The sequence below is a fragment of the Podarcis cretensis genome (assembly GCF_951804945.1).
Source record: "Podarcis cretensis genome assembly, chromosome: 13".
NCBI classification, from domain to species: Eukaryota; Metazoa; Chordata; class Lepidosauria; order Squamata; family Lacertidae; genus Podarcis; species Podarcis cretensis.
In genome coordinates this window covers 15,394,628-15,422,360 of record NC_137182.1, presented here as the reverse complement: position 1 = coordinate 15,422,360, position 27,733 = coordinate 15,394,628, and the positions used below count along the sequence as shown (strand labels likewise).

The 27,733-nt window shown below is 43.4% G+C and overlaps 1 protein-coding gene and 1 long non-coding RNA gene across 9 annotated transcripts in view; one reads left to right on the top strand and one right to left on the bottom strand.

Moving 5' to 3' along the window:
* GPATCH8 (G-patch domain containing 8) overlaps positions 1-27,733 on the bottom strand; it is an 81,073-nt gene that overhangs the window by 24,870 nt on the left and 28,470 nt on the right. For 3 of the 8 annotated variants that reach the window (XM_079949252.1, XM_079949253.1, XM_079949255.1), the window contains one exon: positions 21,522-21,594. In XM_079949252.1, the coding sequence (XP_079805378.1) occupies positions 21,522-21,594 (73 nt within the window). Of the gene's footprint in view, positions 1-571; positions 1,082-21,521; positions 21,595-21,810; positions 21,832-26,063; positions 26,082-27,733 lie in introns of those variants that run through there. The other 5 variants (XM_079949257.1, XM_079949254.1, XM_079949258.1 and 2 more) reach the window with 5 other exon arrangements.
* Positions 1,663-5,662, top strand: LOC307201092. The gene is made up of 2 exons (XR_013832522.1): positions 1,663-1,785; positions 3,716-5,662. It is a non-coding gene; the product is annotated as an uncharacterized lncRNA (long non-coding RNA).

Below are 27,733 nucleotides of genomic sequence, written 5' to 3'. Positions count from 1 at the left end.
CTTGCTGCCGGCAGCTCTTAGCCCAGATATTCTAGCAACTTTACAGTGAGATCAAACACCCTCACACTGGAAGATAAAATAATTCTGGGCATGGAGGAAGAACACAAAAGAGAGATTCAGGTGATGAAACAGAATACTAGGTATTCCTGAATGATCTTGGCTGAAGATCAGAAATGTTCTAGTTAATAAAAATGCATTAATGCCCAGCAAGTCTAGCTTTACAAACAAAATACTGAATAGGAAGATAGAATTCTTCCCTCTGAAATGTTAAGCTTTAAGACTTTCAACCAAAAAATGGGCCTCCTGGATTCTGCCACTCCGGGTGTCCTATTCTTTACTTGTAAGCTGTGAAAAGGACTAGTTGCGAAGAAAACTGACTTTGAAACTAATCAAACTATGCTGAAGATTCCGTACGTATTTTTAATTCACTCATAACCAGCCAAACAAAGCAAAATGGGGCAGACGAGCACTTTGACTATCACAGCCTTTGGGGGGGGGGGTGTTTATTTTTACATCACAACATGCGCTGTGAGTTGTGATGTAAGGCCACTGGAAAAAAGGAGTTACTTACCTTATCCGGTGCATACCTTGAGTGAAAAAACAGAACGTTTACTTCCCTTATTATCTGTCTTGGGGGGATCGGTGTCAATAATATACTCTCTTTGTTATACACACAAATACACATATTATTATACCCTTGGGCCAAAAGATGTCCAAGCTTGAGTTGTGCCAAAATAAGGAGACCAGATTGTCAAAACCAATCCACATGGCACAAGAGGTATTGCTTTAGAGAACCCATGTCTCAAAAAGTTGGCTATCAACACCTTTTGACTTGACTTTTGAGAGCTAGTGTAGTCCAGCTGACAGAGGGCTGCACTTAAGAGACCTGGGTTCACATCTCACCTCTGTCAAAGGACTCGGGTGGCCTTGCCTCTGCTCCCTATCTCTGCAGTATGAATTGTGGACTTCCTCACAAGATCATTGTGAGGGTTTTTTTATTGAAGAGTTCTTTGCACTTGAAGTGCCATCAAAACAAAGACAAACCAATTCCAAACTCTCCCAGACATAAATTTAACTTGGGAATGAATATCAGCATGGTTCCAAACCAAACAAGTGTCTTACACAGAAGAACCATTTTCAATTTATTTATAATTTGGAATGTGGGGCTGAAAGATTCAAATCTAGAAAAACTGGTCTCTCCAATAGCATTTTCCACCAATGTAGCTTTTATATAGGTATAAGCACATTTTCAGTAAAAAGGGGTGGGGGTGGGGAGGGGATTTTATGCCCAATGGTATAAGAAGCAGTGACTGCAATTTTGAGCAAAAGGACCAAATTCATGATAGCTTATTAAAAACTATACACATTTCCCTACCCCCCAAAATGTTTGTTTTGTTTTCTTCAAGAGTTGTGATTGTTGTATCCAAGTTTGTGATTGTGGCAGGCTCCTTCATAATATGAAGAATGCATCAGTACTTTTGCTTTCTAAGGCAGTCAAAGTTTTTAGTTTTTCAATTAGCTAGAAAATTGCCGTAGCAACTGCTAACAACACCCACCACATGTTGGGAGAAGGGAGGCGGGAAATCAAGTTTGGACAATATTAGAAATTTGATATTTGAAGTGATTCTCCACAAATTTTTGGCAGCTCTAACACAAACATCCCTTCTGAGCATTAACCCCTCAATGAACAAGGATCAGACACGAAAGAGTGCATGAAGAAATGGAAAGGAAAAAAAGGGAAATGAAAAGACCAAGCAGAAAAGATGAAGGCTACAACAGAGAAAAGTAAGCCTAACATATTTGGTGCTCTGATGACAAAAAAAGAAGTAAATTCAGTCTGAAAATTAAAAATTACCACTAAGTTTACCATCACCACAACAAGTCCCGGATCATTATGCTGTAAAAAAGAAACACCATTTGTTAGGCAGGAAACTGTCAGGGACAGAAAACAGGCCTATGGGGCAGGGGGGATGTGTAGGGGGAAGGAATGAAAGTGGCGCCTAAGACTTCCTGCCCGCCCGCCCCACCCTTCTTGAAACTGGGAACAAGCTGCAACTCTGGTTTATAAAGGTTTTTTTTTTTTTTGTAAATTGACAACGAAAACATGTCCCCTGATGTTGTTCGACTACAACTCCCATCATCCCTGACCACTGGTCCTGCTGGCTAGGGATGATGGGAGCTGTAGTCCACAATCATCTGGGCATCAAAGGTTGAGAAAGGCTAGTCTAGGTCCCCAATAAGCTTTACGGTGAAGGTCTGAAACATGGCGCCTCTTAATCTATGGGATGGCGCCATTTAGTATCTAGACTGGTGCTGGAAGAAGAGGGGCCTGGCTTCGTGCCCCCCTGCATGAAGTCTTGCAGAATGGGGGGCAAACTATTACTTCACAAAAGGAAAAACTAGTATGTCAGTGAAAAGATTATATGTTGCAACTTATTTTCCCTGACATGTTAGTTTTCTATGGTGAGGGCATGTTGGGGGGGGGGGGGTATGAAGCATTCAATCACATGTTTCCACCTGGATGACATTTGCCACTTAAGGGGCAAGTTAAATGAGATGTGGAAGATCTAATTTTCCAACTTGTTAAGTTGTTCAGCCAGGGGAGTGTGGGACACTTCATAAGAATGATGAACGACGGACAGAGTGGGGGGCGGAGAGTTAAATTTTCCCGCCACCCACACCAATATCACAGTTGATTGTATGCATTTCCCAGCAGGACCAGCAGGCCAGGAGGGGAGAGGTGGCTGATTTATACTGGGAAAACAATGCATGAGAGAATAAATTAAACTGATCCAATTCTCTAGTTAGCCGCTATGGCAACTTGAGAATCTGGATAGACTCAGAACATGTGTCACAAAACAAGAACACAGCTAGCTGTAGCAGTTTTCTTGTAAGAACGTTAGAGAACTTCCTGGAAATACATCCACTATGGCCCCTGCTCCAGACCCCAATGTAAAATCATCCTTTCCTTTCCAGAATTCAAATATAAGGGCAAAGGCTGTCAACTCTGCACACCTGTCACTAAATGTATTAATTACACTGCCAAACTGAAGCACAATTTATTCAATTACATTAAAATTTATGTGGTGTTTTGGGGGCAAAAAAAAATGTCCTCCAAGAGCTGCTTACATCATTATTATTTTAAGTTATTTTAAGACAAAAAACTGAATGAAATAAACTGCAAAAAATAAATAGAAATAAATTACAGAAGAGACATCAAGCATCTACAACAAAAAGCCAGATAATAAGGGAGTATGTCTTTCAATGCACCCTGGACACAAACCATTTATTGGTTTTGAAGGTGATAACCAGCACTTTAAAAATTGGTCTCAGAAATAAACCAGGAACCAGTATAGACCAAAGCGTGTTAAAATATCATGCTCTGAATGGGAGGCCTCATCAGCACCTTAGGAGCAAGATTCTGCATCAGCTTCCAGTTCTGAGACAAACTTCAGTTGTCTAAGCTGAACGTGAGCAAATGTGTGACAGTGGCTGTATCTGCCTTCTCCAGGAAAAGGCCAATAATGGTACACTGTCTTAAGCTATGCAGAAGCACTTCTGACTCCAAATGGAGCCAAGGAGAAAAGCCGGGCTCAGAAGCACCTTCAAATTGCAAACCTGAGCCCTTCGAAGGGAGTGCTTCCCCTCCAAAAACAGGTCAAACACACAATCTTTCTCGCTGACCAAGATAACCTTGTCTTGCTTGGGTTTTCAGGTTGTTAGACTACACCTTGCTCCCAGGCACCAGTTTAGGGTTTCAACTGCCTTCATAGAAGATCCCAGTGTTTGAGTTATATGTCATCCACATACAAGCAACCCCACACTCTCATTCTCTGGACAATCCCCCTCCCCGTTGTTTCATTCCAATGACAAACAGGATGGAAGACGGGGAACATGACAACCCAATGGCCAAGGACCGCCTTCTGAAACCTGCACTCCAAGAAGGACCAGAAACAGCACAAATCACTGCCCTCCCCAGCACCTGACTGGCCAGGTAATCCTGAAAAATATCATGGCTGATGGCCTGAAAGGTCCAAGAGAACATAGGTGTACTCCCTAGTCCAGCACAGGCTGTCCACCAATGCAGTCTCAGTCTCTGGGCCCAGAAACCAGAATGAAATGTGATCGAACGTGATCTGCATCATCCAATAACTTTTATCTGCCTTTCCCTAATTAGCAGACAGTTGAATGGTTTGTTTCCCCCTGGTTCCAGAATCACCTTTCTGAAAAAGCAGAATCTATACTTCTTGTTATAGTGAGGCAAAGTATTTCCAGGGCTGCAGTGTTACGAAATAGAGTGGTGCTTCATGTCCTAAGGGTAGCTCAGTTGGTTGGAGTGTGGTGCTGATAACACTAAGGTTGCAGTTTCGATACCTGTATGATACAGCTGCATATTCAAGTTGGACTGGGTGATCCTCAGAATCCATTCCAACTTCTATGAAATGGAGCACCTGACTCTAACAGGTACCACTTGGAAGGAGATTCCCTTCATTAGGAGGGATGCTGCAGACTGACCCCATCACTAACAGCAAGCTCTCCAATACAGCACATGAACTGATTGATTCAGGCAAAGGAATTAAGAGGTAAAAGCTGTTAACAACTTCTTCCATTTATGTGTGAAAGAGATCATTTCAGTCTTATTTGTAAGAAGAATAAGTTGTTCTTAAAAACGCTTAACTTCTAAGATGTGAGCAATGCTTGGCAAGATCTCACGTAGCAAAATGGAAGGGGAGAGGAAAGCAGATGGTGCGTTCATGCCTTCTTTGGGGACACATTTTTCCAAGGAGCTCAGAGCTGCTTATAATGAAATACCCAGGCTGTCTTCCTTTCCCCTCAAGGTGCTGGCCAGACAATGAGTTGCCTTTAGGCTAGAGATGTTAAATTTCAGATGAGCCAGAAGGTCAAAATGCTCACTTAATAAATATGTCCAGAGGCAACACACATATTTTTGCATCACCAATAGCAGAGAGCGTGTTTAGAAATATCCCGGCCCTCATCATTCAAGCAATATTTCCACGTACTGCCTGCCAAAATCCTTTCAACAGCACAAGCACCAATCTTCCCTTGTCAACTCCCCCTTTATCGTCTAAGCCCCTTTCCCATTTGCCATTGCTTAAGCCTCAAAATCCCTTCAAGTATCTTGCCAACAAATTTCCACATCATCCAAGTTCTATAAATAAAATTCATTTGAATAAATATGTGTGCGTCACTTTGGGGGCCTTAAAAAGGGTCCCCAAAGCAGCTGAAATAAAAACACATTACATTTTATTTTCTACTGACTAAATAGGCTACTACCATCTGTATTGCATTCCTCTCCCTCCCTCTCTTCCTTATTTCTCTTCTGGGGTGGGGGGAAATCAAAGACTATAGAAGATTCTGTCATGTTCTCTTCTCTTTAGTCAAGTTGTTTGGCAGTTCTGACATAGCAGCTTGGGAAAAGGGAAGGGGATTACTGATTCTTAGGGCAAGAAGGGAAACTACTAGCCTGCAGAAGAAGTTGCTCCTGTCCAAATACCAACCCCTTTTAAGATGAAAACCGAGATAGCTTTTTAAACAATGTACATGGTATCTTTACGGCTTGATATTCTACAGCTTAAATACTCCACATGCACCCCATGCCATCTGCACACCCGTGACAGAAACACATGCTTAACCTTTTTTTTTTTAAAAAAAGGAGGAACTCCAAGTTGCATTCCTCACACAGCACCTGCCTTAAGCTTTGCAAATATCTGAAAGATAATCTAGCAAGACATGTGGAGGTGGAAAAAGAAAGCAGGCTGTGTGAAGCCTCTGGGTCAGTCCCAGCAGGTGTCCGTTCTCTGAGCTCTCACATTTCCTTGGGATTTAAAGAAACAGAAGTGCTTTTTGAACATTAAAACTTTGCATTAGAAAAAAGGAGCAGGGCTATTATTTATTTATTTATTTATTCATTCAACTCATACACTGCCCTATACCTGGAGGTCTCAGGGCGGTTCATAACAAGACCACAACATATAAAATCAAACCAAAAGCAATACCCACCCCCCCAAAAAGCCACATTCTAAAAGGGTGTTGGATGTCAATAAGATCAACCAAAGGCCTATGTTTTCAGTTGCTGTGCAGTAAGGACCAATGCACTGTATGCTGTGTAGCAAAGCCCTGAGTTGCAGAAATCCCTCTCTCTCTTTGCTCCAGGCAAGACCAGTGACATCATGCAAACACCTGAGGTCCAGGGACACTATGATTTGCCCCGCACTGGTCTGAGCACCAAGTGAAGGAGTCTAAGGCACTGATCCTGCAGGATACTATAATTCTTAGTCAGGGGATAAAGAGTTGGGAATGGATGTCTGAGCCTGACAAAAGTCCTTTCCTGCTGCAGATTGTTGGGGGGGGGTGCTAATATAGAAAATACACGCATATAACCAGATATGCATCTTGGCTCACAAATAATAAAAAAGCATTTTTGCTAGCAGCATGTGTGTTGGAAGGGGCTCTGAAAGGAGATAGCCAGTGGCGGTGGGGTGGGATTTGCAATTTCAAAAGGAGTGTTGTACTAAAAAAAATTGTGTGTGTATTGTACTGGATCCAACATGTGTGTGCACCTGCACACCTTCTCTCTCCTGATTCTTGCAGCAGCACATTTTCTTCCCTTAGTTTCTCTGTTTTCCTCCGCACAGTCTCCCAGAGCTCTTTCCTTTCCTTTCTATCCTCTTGGCTTCTCCACTTTCTGTTCAAGAGCTTTGAGACTTACACAGAGCTGTAAAAGGAACAGAAAGGAGTACGGTACAGTGTTGTTGTTGTTGTTGTTGTTGTTTAGTCGTTTAGTCGTGTCCGACTCTTCGTGACCCCATGGACCAGAGCACGCCAGGCACTCCTGTCTTCCACTGCCTCCCGCAGTTTGGTCAGACTCATGTTTGTAGCTTCGAAGACACTATCCAACCATCTCGTCCTCTGTCGTCCCCTTCTCCTTGTGCCCTCCATCTTTCCCAACATCAGGGTCTTTTCCAGGGAGTCTTCTCTTCTCATGAGGTGGCCAAAGTATTGGAGCCTCAGCTTCACGATCTGTCCTTCCAGGTTAAGTACTTAATTCGTTCCAGAAGTCCGTTCTTAACCTGAAACTCTTCTTAACCTGAAGCACCACTTTAGCTAATGGGGCCTCCCACTGCCGCCAGAGCACGATTTCTGTTCTCATCCTGAAGCAAAGTTCTTAACCTGAGATACTATTTCTGGGTTAGCGGAGTCTGTAACCTGAAGCATATGTAACCTGAAGCGTATGTAACCCGAGGCACCACTGTAGTTTGTTTGATTTCCTGCTTCAGCTGTTAGGTACTTTTCAGGGAGAAGGGCAGTGCTTTTTCCCCCTTAAGAAATGTTTAGGGGGTACTCTCATTTTGACTCAAGAAAACCACCATTTTATAGTTCAAATTGGGAAAAATAAATACAGCAAATGGACAAAAGATTCACAAAATGTTTAGGGGTATGTGTACCCCTGTGTACCCCTCCCCCCCAAAAAAAGCACTGGAGAAGGGTAACATTTGTGATCTCATGATTAATGGGAGGGAGATCTCAGAGGCTTAATGGCCTAAGTTTAGTGTTACAAGGATGAGCCAATGTATGCTCCAAGCTCCCGTGCTCTGCCCTCCCTCTCTTGCTCTGGCTCTGTCATGGCCATGAGAAAGGGAAGGGAATCATGTGCTAATAGTATTGATTAATCACAGTTTAGCATTATGTGCAGGGACGTGGGTAGCACTGAGCCTAGGGCTTGCCGATCAGAAGGTTGGCAATTTGAATCCCCGTGACGGGGTGAGCTCCCGTTGTTCAGTCCCAGCTCCTGCCCACCTAGCAGTTCGAAAGCACATCAGTGCAAGTAGATAAATAGGTACCACTCCGGCGGGAAGGTAAACGGCGTTTCCATGTGTTGCTCTGGTTTCGGTGTTCCGTTGTGCCAGAAGCGGCTTAGTCATGACCCAGAAAAACTGTCTGTGGACAAATGTTGGCTCCCTCGGCCAGTAAAGTGAGTTGAGCGCCGCAAACCCAGTCATCCGCGAGTGGACTTAATGGTCAGGGTCCCTTTACCTTTTTAAGCATTATGTGCAAACCCAAACTATGTTGTTGTTTAGTCGTGTCTGACTCTTCGTGACTTCTGTTTCTTTAAATCCCAAGGAAATGTGAGAACTCAGAGAACGGACACCTGCTGGGACTGACCCAGAGGCTTCACACAGCCTTTCTCCACCTCCACATGTCTTGCTAGATGGTCCTTCAACAGCAGCTAAGCTGGATGTTCAGCCATGAGCATGCACAGAAAGATGTGTGCAGACAGACCGTTTCAGAACTGCTTCAGTGACGTATGAGCATATCGCAGATTTAAAATACTTTATTTTAAAAAACAAATAAGCCATATGAGCAAAAGAGCCTCTTATGGGAATATTTGGGAACCGGTTATCCAGAGTCTGTGAATATGTGCATCCTGCTGAACTGATTCTAAAGCATGCCCCGTTTGCGTCGGCCAACTTCTTACGGAACCAAGGAAACTTGCTCCAACTGCTAGAAACCTAGTTACAAAGTTTCACTAAATCTACCCAAAAGTCACATTCCGCATTTCTACAATGTTTTTAGTTGCAGGGATAGCTATCCTAGTTTCCTTCAGATGTTATTGGACTTCAACTTCTATCAGCCCCGGATAGCATGGCCAATGGTCAGTGATAATAAGAGATCTAGTCCATCAATATCAGGATGGCACCCATGCTTTGAACAGAGAGTTGTAGAAATAATTATAATAACTAATATTATTAATTAAATTTCTATAGCACTCTTCATCCAAGGATCAAAGGGTGTTTTACAATATGGAAACACAAAAATACATAACATTCAAACACACGTAAAATACACCCTCGCACTTCAAAAGCTCATAAATTGTTTAATTAGCCAAAGGCCTGGGAGAAGATATCTTTACTTGGTGCCTAAAACTATGCAACAAAGGAGCCAAGTGAATTGGGGCTAAGTCACACCCACACTGCCGAGTCAGAGTTATGGAGGATTACAGATGGCAGTCGGGTGAGCTTATGGTTAAGGTGATTCAGGGAATCCTCAGCTCATACCCTTTAGCTATCATGCTACACCAGCTCCATCTTGCCTTAGCTGAACCCACTGCTTGTAGACCTATCTTCAACAAAAAGGTGTTAACAGTGTCTTCTTGGGCTTCTTTCAAACTTCTGAAAAGGGTGACTTTTCTTGCAGTGTAGCAAAGTCTTTTCAAGGGAGAGGTTCAATCTCCAGGGGTTGTAACTAGATGATGATGATGATGATGATAATATATTTATACCCCACCCATCTGGCTGAAATTGAGGGTGAAAGAGGAGAGCGCAAAATATGGTCTGAAGCTCAACATCAAAAAAAGGAAGATCATGGCCACTGGTCCCATCACCTCCTGGCAAATAGAAGGGGAAGAAATGGAGGTAGTGAGAGATTTTACTTTCTTGGGCTCCATGAACACTGCAGATGGTGACAGCAGCCACGAAATTAAAAGACGCCTGCTTCTTGGGAGAAAAGCAATGACAAACCTAGACAGCATCTTAAAAAGTAGAGACATCACCTTGCCAACAAAGGTCTATAATAGTTAAAGCTATGGTTTTCCCAGTAGTGATGTATGGAAGTGAGAGCTGGACCATAAAGAAGGCTGATCGCTGAAGAATTGATGCTTTAGAATTCTGGTGCTGGAGGAGACTCTTGAGAGTCCCATGGACTGCAAGAAGATCAAACCTATCCATTCTGAAGGAAATCAGCCCTGAGTGCTCACTGGAAGGACAGATCCTGAAGCTGAGGCTCCAATACTTTGGCCACCTCATGAGAAGAGAAGACTCCCTGGAAAAGACCCTGATGTTGGGAAAGATGGAGGGCACAAGGAGAAGGGGACGACAGAGGACGAGATGGTTGGATAGTGTTCTTGAAGCTACCAGCATGAGTTTGACCAAACTGTGGGAGGCAGTGGAAGACAGGAGTGCCTGGCGTTCTCTGGTCCATGGGGTCACGAAGAGTCGGACACGACTAAACAACAACATCTGGCTGAGTTTTCCCAGCCACTCTGGGCGGCTCCCAATTGAGTGTTAAAAACAATATAGCATTAAATATTAAAAAATTTTCTAAACAGGACTGCCTTCAGATGTCTTTTAAAAATAAGATAGCTGCTTATTTCCTTGACATCTGATGGGAGGGCGTTCCACAGGGCGGGTGCCACTACTGACAAGGCCCTCTCTCTGGTCCCCTGTAACCTCACTTCTCGCAATGAGGGAACCGCCAGAAGGCCATCAGCGCTGGATCTCAGAAAAAAAAAGTGAGACATTGTCCTTGGATGCTTCACATATACAGTGGTACCTCTGGTTATGAACTTAATTTGTTCCGGAGGTCCGTTCTTAACCTGAAACCATTCTTAACCTGAGGTACCACTTTAGCTAATGGGGCCTCCCGCTGTCACCGCACCACCAGCACACAATTTCTGTTCTCATCCTGAGGTAAAGTTCTTAACCCGAGGTACTACTTCTGGGTTAGCAGAGTCTGTAACCTGAGGTGTTTGTAACCCAAGATACCACTGTACTTTCCAGGTTATATAGCTCAGCCTGAATATGGCCTGTCACCTTTTCCCATGCACACAGACACAAAAGTGTACGGGCAAAAGTGTAATTTTTCATAAATATTACCCCCATGTTAACAATGGCCCATGCCAATGCAGGCACAGCTTTTCCAGAAGAAGCAGAGAATTAATATTCATAAGGACAATGGGGAAGTTGCAAAAGGCCAGATAAAAACAGGGATGGGGGTGGCCAAGGTTCCTCAACCCTGAACAATTATGATGAAAGCTATAATTTGACTTCCAGTGTGGCAATCTCTGCCTTCTCTTGCTGGCAATAAAATGCTACAAGTACTTGGTCATACGGGAATCCTCATTTATGCAGCTAGCTTCATTTTTAGTTTGTTTCTTTCTGCTTTGTTCTCCTGTTGAATATATTCATGTGATCTTTTGCTTTCATTGTCTATTCCTGCCACCTTCCTTTCCTGCACCAGTACAACTATTATTGCATGCATTGGTTTCACTATGAATAATTTACCTCCTCCTTGCTGTCTTCCAACATCTGGTCCCAGATATGAAAGCATATGCCAGTCACGCTCCTTTCTGCACAACTGGTTTTATAAGCCAAGAGGTACAACAAAATATCCGGCTGACTTATAGCAGGCTCCTCACAAGTAGCTCTTTGCTCTTCAGGAATGGAATACTTCTCCTTTTTCACATAGGACTTTCACCTTGAGGTGTACACATCTCAAACAATGCCTGGCCTAAAACATCTAGATTTCTTCCTATATTTAAACTATGGAAGCATATACATTGTTCTTCACTGTGCCACATTCATCTTGACAGGAAGGAAAGTTCCATCTATATTATTGATATATGATATGATATGATATATGATATAATAATTTTCAACTTGTCAGTTGCCTAACACTGTAACCTCTAGGTGATAAAAAGTTAACACAAGTCAATGTAATCTTGATTATACGGTAGGTGATTATAATACACCTAATAATCAGTAAACGCAAATTAAAGCCAACTGTCTATTTATAGGGAACAAGATAATAACATATATTGAAACAGATTGATTATTGTTGTTATTGTTATTAGCCTGGGAGAAAATTAAAGATCTTCACCAGATGTCAGAATGGCATGAGCCAGTTGAGTTGGGGAACACATTCTACAAAGTACAGTGGTGCCTCGCAAGACGAACTTAATTCGTTCTGTGAGTTTTTTCGTCTTGCGATTTTTTCGTCTTGCGAAGCACGGATTTTGGAAAAGCTTCAAAAATCACCAAAGTCTTCAAAAACCTCAAAAAAGGCTACCACGCCGCGTGCTATGAGTTGCTCCTCGAAGTCAAGTCGCAACTGCACCCCCTGAATGCACGGTTTTAAGAAAAAGGAAACAAACTTGCAAGACAAAGGAAACAAACTTGCAAGACATTTTCGTCTTGTGAAGCAAGCCCATAGGGAAATTCGTCTTGCGAAGCAACTCAAAAAACGAAAAACTCTTTCGTCTTGTGAGTTTTTCGTCTTACGAGGCATTCGTCTTGTGAGGTACCACTGCAGTGGGTCACCACTGAAAACCCTCTCACTGCCACCCTTTGCGCCTCAGAAGGAGGAGGGCATGATCTTAAGACCTGAGTAGTTCCTAGTGCAAAGAAGTGTTACATCAGGTAACAGGTCCCTAAGCTGTGTAAGCTTTAGTTTATAACAGGGTGGCCCAAATTTTCACATCAAGTGGGCTGCAAGAATACTTTGATACAGAACTCACGGGCCACACACTGCCTTGTCGACTGGGGGCGAGGAGCAAGCCCAAAATTTGAAGACCCTCCAGCCCCCCCACTGGCTTCCCAAAGCCGGCTAAACAAGGTGTCGGACTTTGGGAAGGAGACATGAAGATCTGAAAGAATCCTAGACCCTCCCACCTCGTTCCCAAAGCTGGGAAAGTGCTAGGTAGGCTTTGGGAAGGAGGTAGGAGGACTCTGGGTCCCTGTCAGAGCCCTCATGCCTCCTTCCCAAAGCCCAACACTACACTTTCCTCAGCCCAGTATACCTGAAGGAGCGTCTCCACCCCCATTGTTCTGCCCGGACGCTGAGGTCCAGCGCTGAGGGCCTTCTGGTGGTTTCCTCATTGCGAGAAGCAAAGCTACAGGGAACCAGGCAGAGGGCCTTCTTGGTAATGGCACCCGCCCTGTGGAACACCCTCCCATCAGATGTCAAAGAGATAAACAACTGACATTCAGAAGACATCTTAAGGCAGCCCTGTTCAGGGAAGTTTTTAATGTGTGACATTTTGTGGAAGCTGCCCAGAGTGGCTGGGGAAACCCAGCCAGATGGGTGGGGTACAAATAATAAATTGTTGTTGTTGTTGTTAGGGAAGGCAGTATGAGGGCTCAGGAGGAATGTCAAATGTTCCCGAGGGCTGCCCAAAAAAGATATTGACCATGGGACCACCCTGGTTTAGAGGTTAAAACCAGCACTCAGACTGGGCCTGGAAACAAACTGGAAGCCAGCACAAGCAGGCAAGGATTGGCATAATATGGTCAGAATGCCCTGTCCCTGTTAATAACCTAATCACTACATTCTGCAGCAACTGAAGTTTCTAAACTGTGTTCAAAAGCAGCTCCACACACAACAACACATTGCACGAATTCCAGGCAGACGTTTACTAGACCACAGACCACAAAAGCCAGGTTATCTACATCAAGATAGGCTAGTCACCCAGATATGTCTTAAAGCTCGTAAAAGACACATAGCACCAAGGCCATTTGTAGCTTCTGTGATATAATGGACCCAGGAGAGCCCCCAAGCTATGAACCAGGTCCTTTAGCAGAAGTGCAACTGTCTCCAGAACAGGTTGGATGCCTCTCATACATGAGTTAATTGGTAATAAACTATATCACTGGAGGTTGGAAGGTAGTAGAGAGCAGGTTTGGGCTGATCTTATCTGGCCTATCTGTAGCACTATCAAAAGCTAGACCAACCAGATTATCTAAGTGGACATTCATGCTGTAGGCACAAGTCAAGCATAGACAAGGGACATTTTAGGGAAATAATAAAAGCCACAATAGTAAGATGGGAAGAAGCAGAGACTGGGTAGCAGCTCAAAGACAATGATTTCAGAAGAGACCTCACTTGTACCTCCCAACCAACCAGCTGAAAATAAGGATTAATTTATCTGCCCTTTCTAAAGAAACCAAATGCCTTCCTTGTGGGAAGACTCTGAAGGGGTCATGTGATCCCCAAGCAAACCTAGGTCAGTAGCCCAGAGGGAGCCAAGCAATGGAACATGACCTGACTTAACCATCCTTTCTGGAGCAAAGAAGCCTGTCCCCTCTAATGGGTCTAGTGTTGAAGGGCCACGTCACTTCAATGGTGGTCCTTGGCAGAGGACGACCCTAAGCAGGGTCTGTGTACAGCCTTTTGCAAAGGCCTGCCATTTAGGAATACAACTTCAGGCACCCATAGCCCATTCTCAACCATAAGCAACACTTCTGGTTGAGCCATGCCCTGATACAGTTCAAATAATCAACACTTTCCGCTTTGGGGGTGGGAATCAGCTGCCTATTAAACTTGTACAAAATCAAGATACTATGCTCTCTAGGTAACCATTTTGCTACATCTTCACTAACAAGGACAAAGTGTTGCTAAGCAGCTGAAGTGGCTGCATTCTGCTTTTCAGAAAAGGTTGAATCACTGTTCTTGTATAGACCACTATAACACAAGAAGACAAAGAAGCCACTCTGAAATATGCTTGGAGGGAAAATGTACCCATCCTCTTACAATGCCTACCCAAGCTGCCCACCATCATTGGAAATGGTGGAGTGATCTGGGGAAAGTAGTCTGGAAACAATGGTTGCTTAGCACTGTTTCACCCACTCTAATGCAATTCAATAACTTTTTAAGCACAGTATTGTACTTGCCATTACACTGTTACAGGAGCAGAACTGAGTATTTTAGCTTAACACTGACCAAAATCAGTGGCTGCAGTTGAATATAATGATCACAGTTTATTATCTAAACCCAGAAAAAGCATTTACTGAAACAAGCCAATTTTAAGCCATGGTTTATTAAATTGGCTTCTTTCAGTAATCCATAGTTAAGACTAGTCACAGTTTGCCCAGGTTCAGATAAAACACTAAACCATGGTTAACCGCAGCAAAAGCTTGTTCTCTCCTCCATGCCTATGGCTTGTTCACATAACAATAAAACAAACTTTGTTATTATCTGATGCAGCCATTAACTGGGATAGGATGGAGAACAAACATTTTCTCAAGAGGCAGTTCAACAGTGGTCCTTTTCCTCACCAGACCATGCATGAAAACACTGATGAAAGCCCTCTTGACCTAACTCACTGAGCCTTTTAAAATGACCCATGTTTAAAAGTCCATCCTATAAACATTGTTGCTGTTAAAATTTATATCCTGCATTTCAGCATCTAGGTCTCAAAGCAGCTTACAACAATAAAAATATGCAAAATTTAGAAGAAATTAAACCCCATAAATTTAAACAAAGAACATCAGAAAATTGTACAACATCAGAGAAGCGTTCATGATGCAAATGCTTCCTGAAATACTGTAAAGTGATTTTAACCAGTCACCTGAAATTCAGCAGGGACAGTGCCTGAGTTCTGGTGGGAGTTCCAGAGTTGGGCCCACAACACTGAAGTCATAACCTCGTTGATATGTGTTGCACTTCTGGTCCATGGATGACCACCAAGCTCCATCAGATGATCTCAGTGATCAATTTGGCATATACAGGGAAAGGCATTCTGAGCCTAAGTTATTCAGGGCTCTGTACACTAGTAGAAAAACCTTGACCCTGGCCTGGTTGCAGATGGGAAGCCAGTGCAAGTCTTTTAACACGAGTGTCATGTGTTGGCAGTAGCCTGCTCCCAGTACCGGTCTAGCCACAACATTCTGCACTAGCTGAAGCTCCCAGATCAGACTCCAGGGCATCCCCACATAGAGTGCACCACACTAATACAGAAATAGCTGCTATGGCTATTTCCTGAAGCAAGTGAGCCAAAATTAAGATTGCATTACATATAACCAAACATGAAAAGAGAAAAGGAGACTTTCCATTTAAAGGAAGGAAAATGCATCTGGAGTACCACCCTTAAGAAAAACACACAGGAATATGAAGCATTCTTTCTGTTGGTACACTCAGTAGACAACAGCAGCTTAGTTCTCCAGGCTACCATCACCATTTCAAATGCACACACTCGGGCTGCTAAAAAGGAATGCAGGGTAACACCATGATGTGTACTACACCTGCTTTGGATATGGGGGATGTACAGATGCTACCAGAAACCTGGGCATTCCCAAGCACATCTGCAAAACATAAAGCCTTTCACCACCATTAATGGTAGGAAGGCTTCCTGTCTCTAACTAACTTGTGGGAGCCTTCAGACCAATAATTACTACCACTGGCAATTTACCTCCAGTTTATTGTACGAGTTTGTATACTTGACTAGTAGCAGCTGAATCCAGCAATCATTTGGAGCTTTCCAGAAGCAACTGGTAAAGAAGCAAGCATAGACAGCCTCGGAGGTGAGAGTTTGGTCCTCTAGAACAGATACAGCTAGTCAAAATGCACTTTTCAACTGGGGACATTTCCCATTCAATGCAGAGGAATATGGGATAGTAATTCATTGTCTGCTCAACATGGAGTGGAGAGGAACATTAATTTAATCTTCACTCAAGTGACAACCTACACACAGTGAACAGGAGGAGTATTTAATTGCTAAAATGAAGGTGGAAGCAGAAGACTGGTATTTGAATAGGAAGTGCAGCTTCACCCCAAATTGAAGTGCTTGGGTATCTCTCCCTCTGCTCCTGATTGATAGGTGATTTTGTTTCAGCTTCAGCACTCAGAAAATATACAGAATCTTAACAAGAACAGAGGTGTGCGAGAATCAAATTTTAATTTGGGAGAGGGAGAAATGGAGATATCATGGATGTCCTTTGCTGCCAATGTTACATTTTTACCTCCTAGCTCTCCGCACACGATTGAATACATTTAAATTCCTCTGTCATCAGTATCAAAAGCCTTGATATTCTGACAACCAGATGTGTAGATAGGAGAATCAAAGTCAGTGGAGTGCATCTAAGTAGAGTTTATACTGTGTTAGCAGAGAATTGGTAGCTGCTGCTAAATCCCAATGAGAGTTGCAAGACCGCCATACCCATGGCAACCTCTGAATAATCATCCATCTCAGCTCTCTGCCTTTAACTAGGAGATTGTGTAAAGCCAGCAACCATGCACAGGTTTTTTCTTTTTTTTGGGGGGGGGAGGGGGATTCAAGCTACCCTGAACTGCAGCCTGCCTCTCTTGTTCATTTCAAAACCCAAACCATGCACTGGATTTCAGGAACTACACCAACATTTCTAATGTGGGGCTTTGGTGCAATTGGCAATGTACAGCCCATGCTGCTCCTGCAAGTGTGCTCTGGAATGTGCAGAGTGTTCCCTGGAGACACTTATTCAGCACAATCCCACACTCTCAAATACCTGCACCCGGGAAGGCCTAGCTATACGGGTGAGCTGGAAGGAGGAAGTTGACAGGAGACAGTCCAGCTGCATCTATGACAGCACTTCTCTGCCAACCACTCTAGGTGAGGACAGCAATAATTGCGATTAAACCAATTTGATTCCCCTCACCCTCTGTATTTACGTAAGACACCAGTGTGGCAATGTTTTGTTTTACAAAAGGAATTTAGAAAAGCTATTTGATTCTTCAGTCAGAGCTATCTCTCTTTAGACATCTTGATAAAATGGCTCTGCTGTATACATTGTACCGTAGGAAGCTGACACAGAATGTAATTATTTCAAGAGCGTGTCTATAGATTATTCAAACCAGTATTTCAAACCAATATTAACAATCATTCCACTCAACTAGCTCCCATTTGCTGGGGGTTGTGGTGCTGCAGCTATGCTGCAGTCCAAAGATGCTGCAGTGTGCTGTTTACTGACCATTATAAAGCCTCTCTACACACAGGCCTTTGAGACAGACTGGGCTGAACAGGCCGACTGAATGAACAAGCAGGCAGCAAGAGTATTCTTCTCATACAAGTGGCCATTCAAAAAACACACAAGGAGATTGTTCAAAGCCTTGCAGGAAATGGCAGAAAGTTCCCAAAATGCACCGGTGGAGGAAAAAAATGTCTGCGGGCAGCAGCCCCCTTCCCTCACCTCTTGAATGGCTATTCCTTGGCCATACAACAACTGGAATCCATGGGAGTGCTGTTCACTCTTTCAACATTCCACAAGAGGCTGGGTGTGGTGATAAGAGGACTAAATTCAATTGATCCTCATTATGCCAGAATTTTAAATATGCTTTCTAGGCACAGCTCCAGCCGCAGGAGCTCAGAATATTCTTTTCATGACAAAGGGAGCTGCAGTTCACACCTCCAATGATGTATAAATAGTGGAAGTTAACAGAATAGATTTCAACTGGAGCTTTCAATAGCAGGGGGAAAGGCACAAAACTGAAATCTGGAAAAAAAACTTCATTTGTTTGATGATGTAGAGGTAAAGGTAAAGGGACCCCTGACCATTAGGTCCAGTCACGGAAGACTCTGGGGTTGTGGCGCTCATCTTGCTTTACTGGCCGAGGGGGCTGGCGTACAGCTTCTGGGTCATGTGGCCAGCATGGCTAAGCCGCTTCTGGCGAACCAGAGCAGCGCACGGAAGCGCTGTTTACCTTCCCGCTGGAGTGGTACCTATTTATCTACTTGCACTTTGACGTGCTTTCAAACTGCTAGGTTGGCAGGAGCAGGGACCAAGCAACGGGAGCTCACCCTGTTGTGGGGATTCGAACCTCCGACCTTCTGATCAGCAAGTCCTAGGCTCTGTGGTTTAACCCACAGCGCCACCCGCATCCCTTGTTGATGTAGAGAATGGTGCTAACCAGCAGTTCTCACACTGTGGGGTGCCTGCCATGACACATGTGTATATGTGTGTGTGTTTGTGCACGTGCACGTGCATGCACAGAAGAAGATCCTATACAAAAAAATACCAGAGGGACATCTCTCCTAGCTTAGCATTTATAAACATGGAAGGCGAAGAGGGAATGAACACGTGACAGCTTTTGGTCACAAGATTTCTGCCTCTTGCCTTCTTCCCTGAAGGTTTCAGAATGAAATCTGGAACACCCTCCTTTGGTTCTCTTACAATACCAACACAGGATTATTGTTATTATTTATTAAATTTGTATACCACCCTTCACCCGAAGATCACAGGGCAGTTCACAACAGAAAATTAAGAATAAAAAATATGTAACGAAACAAACAACAAACCAATAACACTCCTCCCAAAAACACATTTAAAAAGGCACATAATGTTGGTTAATCAGCCAAAGATCTGTTTCACCTGGCACGTAAAAATATGCAATGAAGGTGCCAGGCAAGATTCCCTGGGGAAAGCATTCCACAAATGGGGAGCCCCACAGAAAAGGCCTCAGGTGATGGTTGCAGGGTCTAGATAGGTTCAAATGGAGAGAGGTATTTTGCAGTCCTGAGCTGTTTAGGGCTTTATAGGTCAAAACCAGCACTTTGAAATGGACCCAGAAACTATTTGGCAGCCAGCGCAGTCGGTCCAGGATCAACGTAATAATGCTCAAACCGTCTTGCTCTGGTGAGCAACCTGGCTGCTGAATTCTGCACCAGCTAAAGTTTCTGATCCATCTTCAGAGGCAGCCCTACGTATGTGTTGCAGTAATCTAATTAGAGGTTACTGGAGCATAGACAACCACTATCTCTGTCCAGGTGGGCACAGCTGGGCCACCAGCCAATGCTGTGGGAAGGTGCTCTGCACCACTAAGGCCACTTGAGCCTCAAGCAACAGCAAAGGATTCAGACGTACCCCCGAGCTATGTCCCCGCTCCTTCAGAGGGAGTGTAACCTCATCAAGAGCAGACAACCTCCCATCCAGTCCACGCCCATCACAGCTGGTTGCAATATAGTTAATGTGTATGTGAAGATTCTGCACCTTAGCATGCAGCAGTCCAGGAAGAAGCCATGCTGAAAATGTTTGATGGGAAAATAGCTTAAATCAGGGGTCCCCAGTCTTTCTGGGCCTGGGGGCACATGAGGACATCATGTCACCATACAAATACCCATTTCACAAAAGAAAAACTGGTGATGCTTAGAACAGGGGTCAGCGTACTTTTTCTACAGAGGGCCAGTCCAGACCTTGTGGGGGGCCGGACTATATTTTTTTGGGGGGATGAACGAATTCCTATGCCCCACAAATAACGCAGAGATGCATTTTAAATAAAAGGACACATTCTACTCATGTAAAAACACGCTGATACCCAGACCGTCCGCGGGCCAGATTGAGAAGGCAATTGGGCGGCATCCGGACCCCGGGCCTTAGTTTGCCTACCCATGACTTAGAATCTGCTCCCATCCCCGAACCCCCAGCAAAGCAAGCAAGCAGAATATCTATACCAAAAAAACACCCAACTAAAACAAAAGACAAAAAGAAAACACCCAAAAACACCCAACTAAAACAAAAGACAAAAAGAAACCACAGCCAACATCCCTGGCAACCAACTGTTATGAAAAAAAAACTGGAAGAGACGCAAGAGCTTGCTGGGCAGCATGGGGTGGGGGTCTGATGGTGCCCTGGGAACCAAATTGAGGAACACAGTTAAATCAAACTGCAGCTCTGCATATGAAAGTCAAACTTATTTTGAAACTTGATCCACTCTCCCCAGAACTCAAGAAAATTAGCCTCTCAAATCATATTATGCCCTTCACACCCCATTTAACATTTTACACAATTTAAACTTTACTTGTAAACTGCACTACCGGAAGAACTGCTCCCCCGTTTTTATCTGAATAGGGGCCCTTTCATGGTGTGTGTCATCAAATGAATATTGAAAGTTCTCATGGCTTGGCTTGCAGAAAAAAGTATAAAGGACAGCACTGAATACTTTGTTTGGACTGTTCATGTACTCGACCTGGAGTATCAGCTTGCATAGAAGGATCAATTAAGTGAATACAAGTGTATTCCTGCATTACCCTCTGTGGTGCATTCCACATAGTGATTCCTCGTAAAATGAACAAACACACACACACACACACACACACACACACACACACACGATAGCCAGGCAGTGAGCATCAGGAGTTTGATGGCAATACTCCCATCAGGGAACTTACCAAAAGAGAACTCCTAACAGTGAGCTAAACCAAATAACCAGTCTGACAATGCAGTAATTCTTAGGTTCCAACAACTGCCTGGATTCTGCTTCCAGGAAGAAAACAAAACTTGTCTCTTTATTCCTCTGGCTGGCCTATATCACACTCTGCAAATGACTCACGGAGTCTCCAGTTTGGAATTGAAAAGTTGGTTACCCAACACAGCACCCCAGAGCTCAAATGCGGTAAAACTCTCATATCAGTTATTCTCTCATAATAATTTTTTTAAAGTCCAAATTAAAAGGTTACAACAGGAAAAGGAAGGAATTAGAAACTGTCAAACACTAGTCAAATCAAGACATTTAACCTCTCAACAAGCACCTGACTAAATTAAAGTTAACGTCTTTTACATCCTCTTTGTCTCAAGTTTCAAATCACATTGTTCTCGGACACACCCACACCATCTCAGCAAAAGAACCATTTTCTGGCTAGTTGAGACAGTTCATATCTTCTTCTTTCTTTGTTTTTTGGTTGTGCCTTCATCTGCAACCCAAAATCATGGTGGTACTATGGTCAGCTATCAAGAGCACAGCGTACAAATTTCTCTAAGTTGACTCCAACTGTCTTCCTTGCTTTCAGTCTGTGTGAAATAAAAACTATATTTCACAAAATAAACCCAATACTAGACCTGTGTGTATTAAGAGAAACTGAGTGCAATATGAGAAACATAAAACTCAATGGGTACAATCAGAGGGCTGAGGGAAGGGGAGGAATCTAGAAATGTAAGCAGAAGTAAAATGAGCATTCTAAACAAATCAGATTTCTTACTTACCCTGGAGAGATTTCCCCAAGCCCTGGCCCAGCTTCCAGCCATGCTTCTGTAGCAAGCGGTGTCCAATATTATCCTGACAGACAGAACAGAGAAACAAACCAAAAATATTCCAATAATATATTCTTCTCTTCCACAGAAACACATTATGAACAAGACATTTTTCTACATATATGCATGCAAAAGAAATAAAATAAAAACTACTTACGAGCAATATATGCCCGGTAAAAGGGAAAAGATATTTACATAATAAAAAATAATTAACAAAAACAAAAACAAAACAAAAAAACACCTGCTGGCAAGATTTTTCCACAGGAACAGGGTTTCAGGGAGGGTCATCACACTTTCTGATGGTGTGCTGGGCAACTTTTGTGCATAACAAGGGGAGGGGAAGCAATGGGGGAGAAAATAAAAAAATGACATTTAAAAAGCATAAAATCAAGCTACTTTATACAATCATATCCATCACCTAGAGAGCACCACTTGATTTGTGCAAAGAAAAACTGACGGATGTGCTTAGTCTGCTTTTTTTTTTTAGCTTGTTTGTGTGTCAGACTTTAAAGAGACCAAGTTAAGTTGTTAAGTGTCAGACTTGCCCCCACCACTAGAAACCAAAACACAATCAGAGCAAAATCCAGGCTAGACTTGATTGGGTTTTCTTTAAAAATAAAAATAAATCAATTATAATATATATATTATATAACAAGAGATATATAATATACATATATGTGTGTATATATATATATATATATATATTAGCATGCAGCCAATTGTTAAACTGAAAATATACAGTGAGGTTAGTAAAAAAAATACAAAACAAATTGAAAATATTAACCAATTAAAAGGAATTTAAAATATAAAATAAAATGAGCTCAAGCACAAACTGGGTGATGCATTTCACATGTAAGCTAACAGAAGTACTAAGATGTTAGAATGGAACAGGCCTAGCAACAGGTTAAAACAGCAAGGAACCATTAGTGCATGTAGGGAGAAAACACAACAAGCATAATGTCTCATCTTTTGAAAAGAAAATCAAAATGGTCAAAAATTAATGTAGGCGGAGGGGAAAGTACTGCAGCAATTCAGTGTCAGCTATTTGCACAAAATAAAAAGGTTTTCTCCTATGGTTAAGCGCTGCATTTATAACAAGGAAAGCCCTGGGGCTCAGGCGTATCTAAGGAGTTTGCTTGGATACCTGGGGGATTACTTTAGAAGCAAAGTTGAGAGGAAGCTGCATTCATCATTTGTCCAGAGCTATTCCTTGGCAAAGGGACGCGGGTGGCGCTGTGGGTTAAACCACAGAACCTAGGACTTGCCGATCAGAAGGTCGGTGGTTCGAATCCCCGCAATGGGGTGAGCTCCCGTTGCTCAGTCCCTGCTCCTGCCAACCTAGCAGTTCAAAAGCATGTCAAAAGTGCAAGTAGATAAATAGGTACTGCTCCGGCGGGAAGGTAAACGGCGTTTCCGTGTGCTGCTCTGGTTTGCCAGAAGCGGCTTAGTCATGCTGGCCACATGACCCAGAAGCTGTACACCAGCTCCCTCAGCCAATAAAGCACGATGAGCGCCGCAACCCGAGTCGGCCATGACTGGACCTAATGGTCAGGGGTCCCTTTACCTTTATTCCTTGGCAACTAGCCAACAGTGGTAGAATTAAAATCCCACAAATCCCACATAATCTAGGGGTGGGAACCCTCTCACCATTGGGCCAATCCTGGCTGACCAGGGTGTCCAATATGGCCTGCGAAGCCATTTCCCTCAAGCCACGCCCACCTGCTGCTATCAGCAGGGAACAGGATGGTGCAGCCCAGGCAGCAGGACTGAATCCCCACTCAGCTGATGAGCAGGAATTAAAGCTCTTTGCAGAAGTGCTGTTTGAAACAGTTCACCGTTCTCTTTTCAGCAAGCAGGAAGGGTGGATGGCAGCGTCTCATGCACTGCTGCAGCAAAGAAGCAGCACAAGCTGTTTCAAACAGTACTTTTACAAAGCGCATTAACGAAGTCATCACATTTAAAGGCAGTTTTAAGGTAAGGTAACCAGATTATTATTTTTCAATCAATCCGGGGACACTTTTCAACTTTAATGGATTTTGTATGGGGACTGATTTGTCAATCCGGGGACTGTCCCCGGGAAACAGGGACGTCTGGTAACCTTAGCTTAAGGAAAGCTCATATTTCAGCCTTCAGAGTTCAGAATGGGAGCACAGGGATGTCTTGAAGCCTCTGTCAAGTCTCCTCACACTCCCCTTTCAGGCGCTTACGGGGAGAGAGTGGGGAGACTTGCAGAACCCTTTCAAAGTCTTTGCACGCTCCTCTTTAAAACTCCTAATTGAGAGTTTAAATGGGTGGGAGGAAGCTTGCAGAACTGCACAAGGGATTTTTTTTTACAGGTTGGCAAGGCTGTCCCCCTGTCTATCACGTGTCATCATAATGACATCACAGGACTGACAGATGGACAGTGTTGCCCATCTGTGAAATATGGTCACTGAGAATGATCCTGAGGAGGATGTGATCCATGAAGCCACCCCTGATCTAAGATATACATAATGAAGCTGGAGCTAGATGTTCCAAGGGAAACGCAGGATTCCCAATCCTACGTAATGTCAATATGAGGGAGACGGGCTTGAAGAGAACAATTTGTGGGTGTATAACCCTTCCAAGGCAAGACTCCTTTGCTAGTCCCTGCCACAATTTTATTTTATTTTTAATTACTGAGTTTTCCCCAGCTAGGCTCCAAAACTAGAAGCAAACCCAGCCGAGAGAAAAAGGGCTATATGAAGGAAGAGAGGGGAGGGCACAGACCAAGCATCCCTCTTCACCCTCACCATCATCTCCTGACACAGATTTGGGAATATCCACATGTTGAGATAACGTTTAGCTCCACCTTCAAAGTTTCAGCTCAACCTTAGGCACTGAAATTTGCCTCTTTTTCCAGAAGAAATTTTCCAGATAACCTGCTTCATTCATTATGGAGCTGGGCCAATTGTTCAAATTCAGTGCTCAGGACTTACAAAATTGTTACAGGAAAAATAGGTCACATCAATGAAGTGATTTTCAGAGCACTTTAGAAAATGGCTCCTTTGTAGTCACCAAAAGTGTCTTGTGGGATTTTACTGTTTTACTGCAATTCTTAAAACCGATTTGAGCACAATGGCTCAAACCTTTTCTGAAAAGATGAGAAGCCCTCCTTTGTTTCATATAACGAAGCTACTGCCAAATTCTGGCAGAGGCAAAACAAAAAAGGAAAAAAGTATTAACAAAACCCCACCAAAATTTTACTGTCTTATCTTTTACAATCCTCAAGCCATTTAAATTTACGCATAAGCCATGAAAACCCCTGGAATTGGGGCCATAACCAATAGCAGGCAGAATGATGGGGCAGTGGCACTCAATTGACCTCCTGACAACTGAGTTGCTGCTTAGAGGGATGGGTGAGGCAGTGAGGAGGTCAGCACAGAAGAAGAAGTTGGAGTGGAACCATTCTGGCCTGGTGTATTTGCATGACACTAGCTTCCCTGCTTCTCTCTTCCCCAGGAAGCTGCAGCAACTCAGGAAGTCAGCTGAATGGTGCTGCCCCACCACAATGTCCATGGGTGGCCATAGCTCAATGATCAAACACATGATTTGCATATCCCAGGGATCTCAGACAGTAGGGCTGAGAAAGAGTTCTCTGCCTGAATCTTTGGCGAGCACATGCCAGTTAAGAGTAGACGATACTTAATTAGCTGGACCAATGATATGATCCAGCACAAGGCAGCTTCATACGTGAACGTAGGGAGTATGTTCATGTGTATTTTAAGTGGCAATCCTATGCACACCTACTAAGCGGCATGGGGCTTACTTTTGCATAGACATGTACAGGACTCCGCTGTCAGTGTGGTGATAGTTAATGGGCACTTGGTAGTTAATAGGCACTTGTCAGTCCTTATCAGGAGCGCTCCTGTTCAGGGTTCCAGCCAGCCACACCTTTCCTGGATACACTATTAGGAGCCAGAGAAAACAAATTAAAACCCCTCTTTCCCTGGTTTTCCATTTGTTTTTCAACTGGCACTCATTTTTTGGTCAACTGAACATGCTCAATCCTAACTGGGCCTTACATGGCTGGGGGTTAGCTCGTTTGGAATATGTTTAGATTTTTTGTGTGTTCCTGAAAACCTTGTGATTCCTTCAATATGCCCATACCACTCTGCTTGGCTCTATTTCTGTCAGCAAATGGATGCTGAGATTGTTCGGGGTGGGGTGGAATAAGTAGCTGTGATAATATATTTTTTAAAAAAACCTTTTCCATGGCTTTTAATATGGGAAAATGCAGCAAACATGGGGAAAGTTATTCAATAAAAAATGTCAACATCAGGCTGGCAAGAAGTTCTGACAGAAAAACAGCTGTGCTTGTACTCCCACTCCTGCAAAAGGAAACAGCTACCGCCCAGATGAGACATTGTGCTCCATGTGTTGTGTTATGAATGCACTAAAAAGAAACAGACAAATGAAGCTGTTATGCTATTTCCAAAAGCGGTGCAGGTGGAGTGAAAGCATTTCCATACGAACCTGGCTTTAAAAACTGGGCTGTCAAAAGAACAGTTAAATGTAACACAAAGTAAGAAACTGTCCAACCAACTAATGGTAATTTGTTTTTGTTTTTAATTCGTTTGCTTTGTTTTCAATTCACTGCTTGCAAGTAATGTACTTATTAAAGAAGAATGAAAGCATAAAATAAATACAAGACCAGCTGGGAGTTTTAAGAGCGCTGTGACTGACACAGTGAAGGGCGGGAGGAGAAACAAACGTTAGAGGGGGACATGGGGAAGGAGAAAGAAAAAAACCTGAGGAGGGTTATACACATTAGCACCAGACTTACCAAGCCACTCAAGAGGGTGAGCAATATATGAAAAGGTAAAGCTTTGAGCCTGTCATCATCCCCATGCTCAACATGTAGTCCTCTTCTCTTCCAAATAATGTCAAATGCTCAACATATGAGGCACCAAAGCAGCAAAAGTGTGGCTAGCTGCTTTCTCAGCCGTCACCTTCCCCATTTTTTCTCCTTCAATGCCACTGCCAATGGGAGTGGTTTGAAGGCAACCTCCTCTTAAGATTTATGGAGGGGCTTCTGCCATGTGTGAGGTCAACCAACAGGAATGGTTGGGTAGCCTTCCAGAAGCCCACTATAGCAGAATGATCACCCTGGTTTGTTCAAGGAGTAAATCAGGGGCTAACCAATGAGCAGCAATGAAATATCAACTGGACCAGCCAGTGATTTTGAGATGATCCACAAGCATTCGGGTGTCATACTCCTCCTCATTGGATATAATGATCATTCAGGAATGGTAACAACAGAGGCATAACCCTTTCCTCGGAAAAGGCTGTATGTATAGCTGCTTAATGAGGCTGTGATGAGTGGTGTGTCCATGAGTAGTTTGACATTTAAGGAAAGAAAGAAGAGAAGGTGAATAGAGTCCATGTCAAATTTGTCCCCAAAAGGCCCCTGTCCCACCTGACGAAGACTGACAGGTATCGCTATCTCTTGAGTGGCTCCATAAGGGATGCTGACTGTGTATCAAAGAACCCATAAGCAGGAAGACTAGGTGCTACAAAGGGTGATCCCATGCAAAACAGGAGATAAAGGAAAAGAAAAGAAAAAGATCCCCCAAAACAAAAACCTAGAGCTTACTGCATATGACACAATGAAGGCAAGAGAGAATAGTCCAAGAGTAGTGCTACACCATTCAGCTTCTCTAGAAAGCACAGTATTTATAGTGCTCAGCAACGTACAGGCTGCTGCTAAATGTCAAATTGGCAGCCGTGTCAAGTTACATACTTTGGAACCAGGGGAGTCCACAGATCGGTATAGATATGCAATGTGACAAAAACCAAGTCTCATCAGAGTGTGCTTGGAATAAGTTAACTTTGGCCAGCATCAACTCGCCTGCAGCTCTCAATGGCCCTAAGGCACAGATTAATAATATGCACAGTGGCATCTTTGTTGGTGAGGGTAGAGAGGACGGGGATAGAACTAGAAAGAAAGTAGGCCTTAAGGCAACCTTGCTTCCCATCCAAAATGGTGAGAAGCTGTTATCCTTTTGTGACACATCAATGGGACAGAAAAGGTACGGTTTGTCTAAATATTCTGGGCCTCTTACTGCCTTCCTCCCCCATGCATGTATTGCTGTGATTGAATAAACATTAAGTGCACAGAAAATTGGAACTGTAGCCAAGGAAAA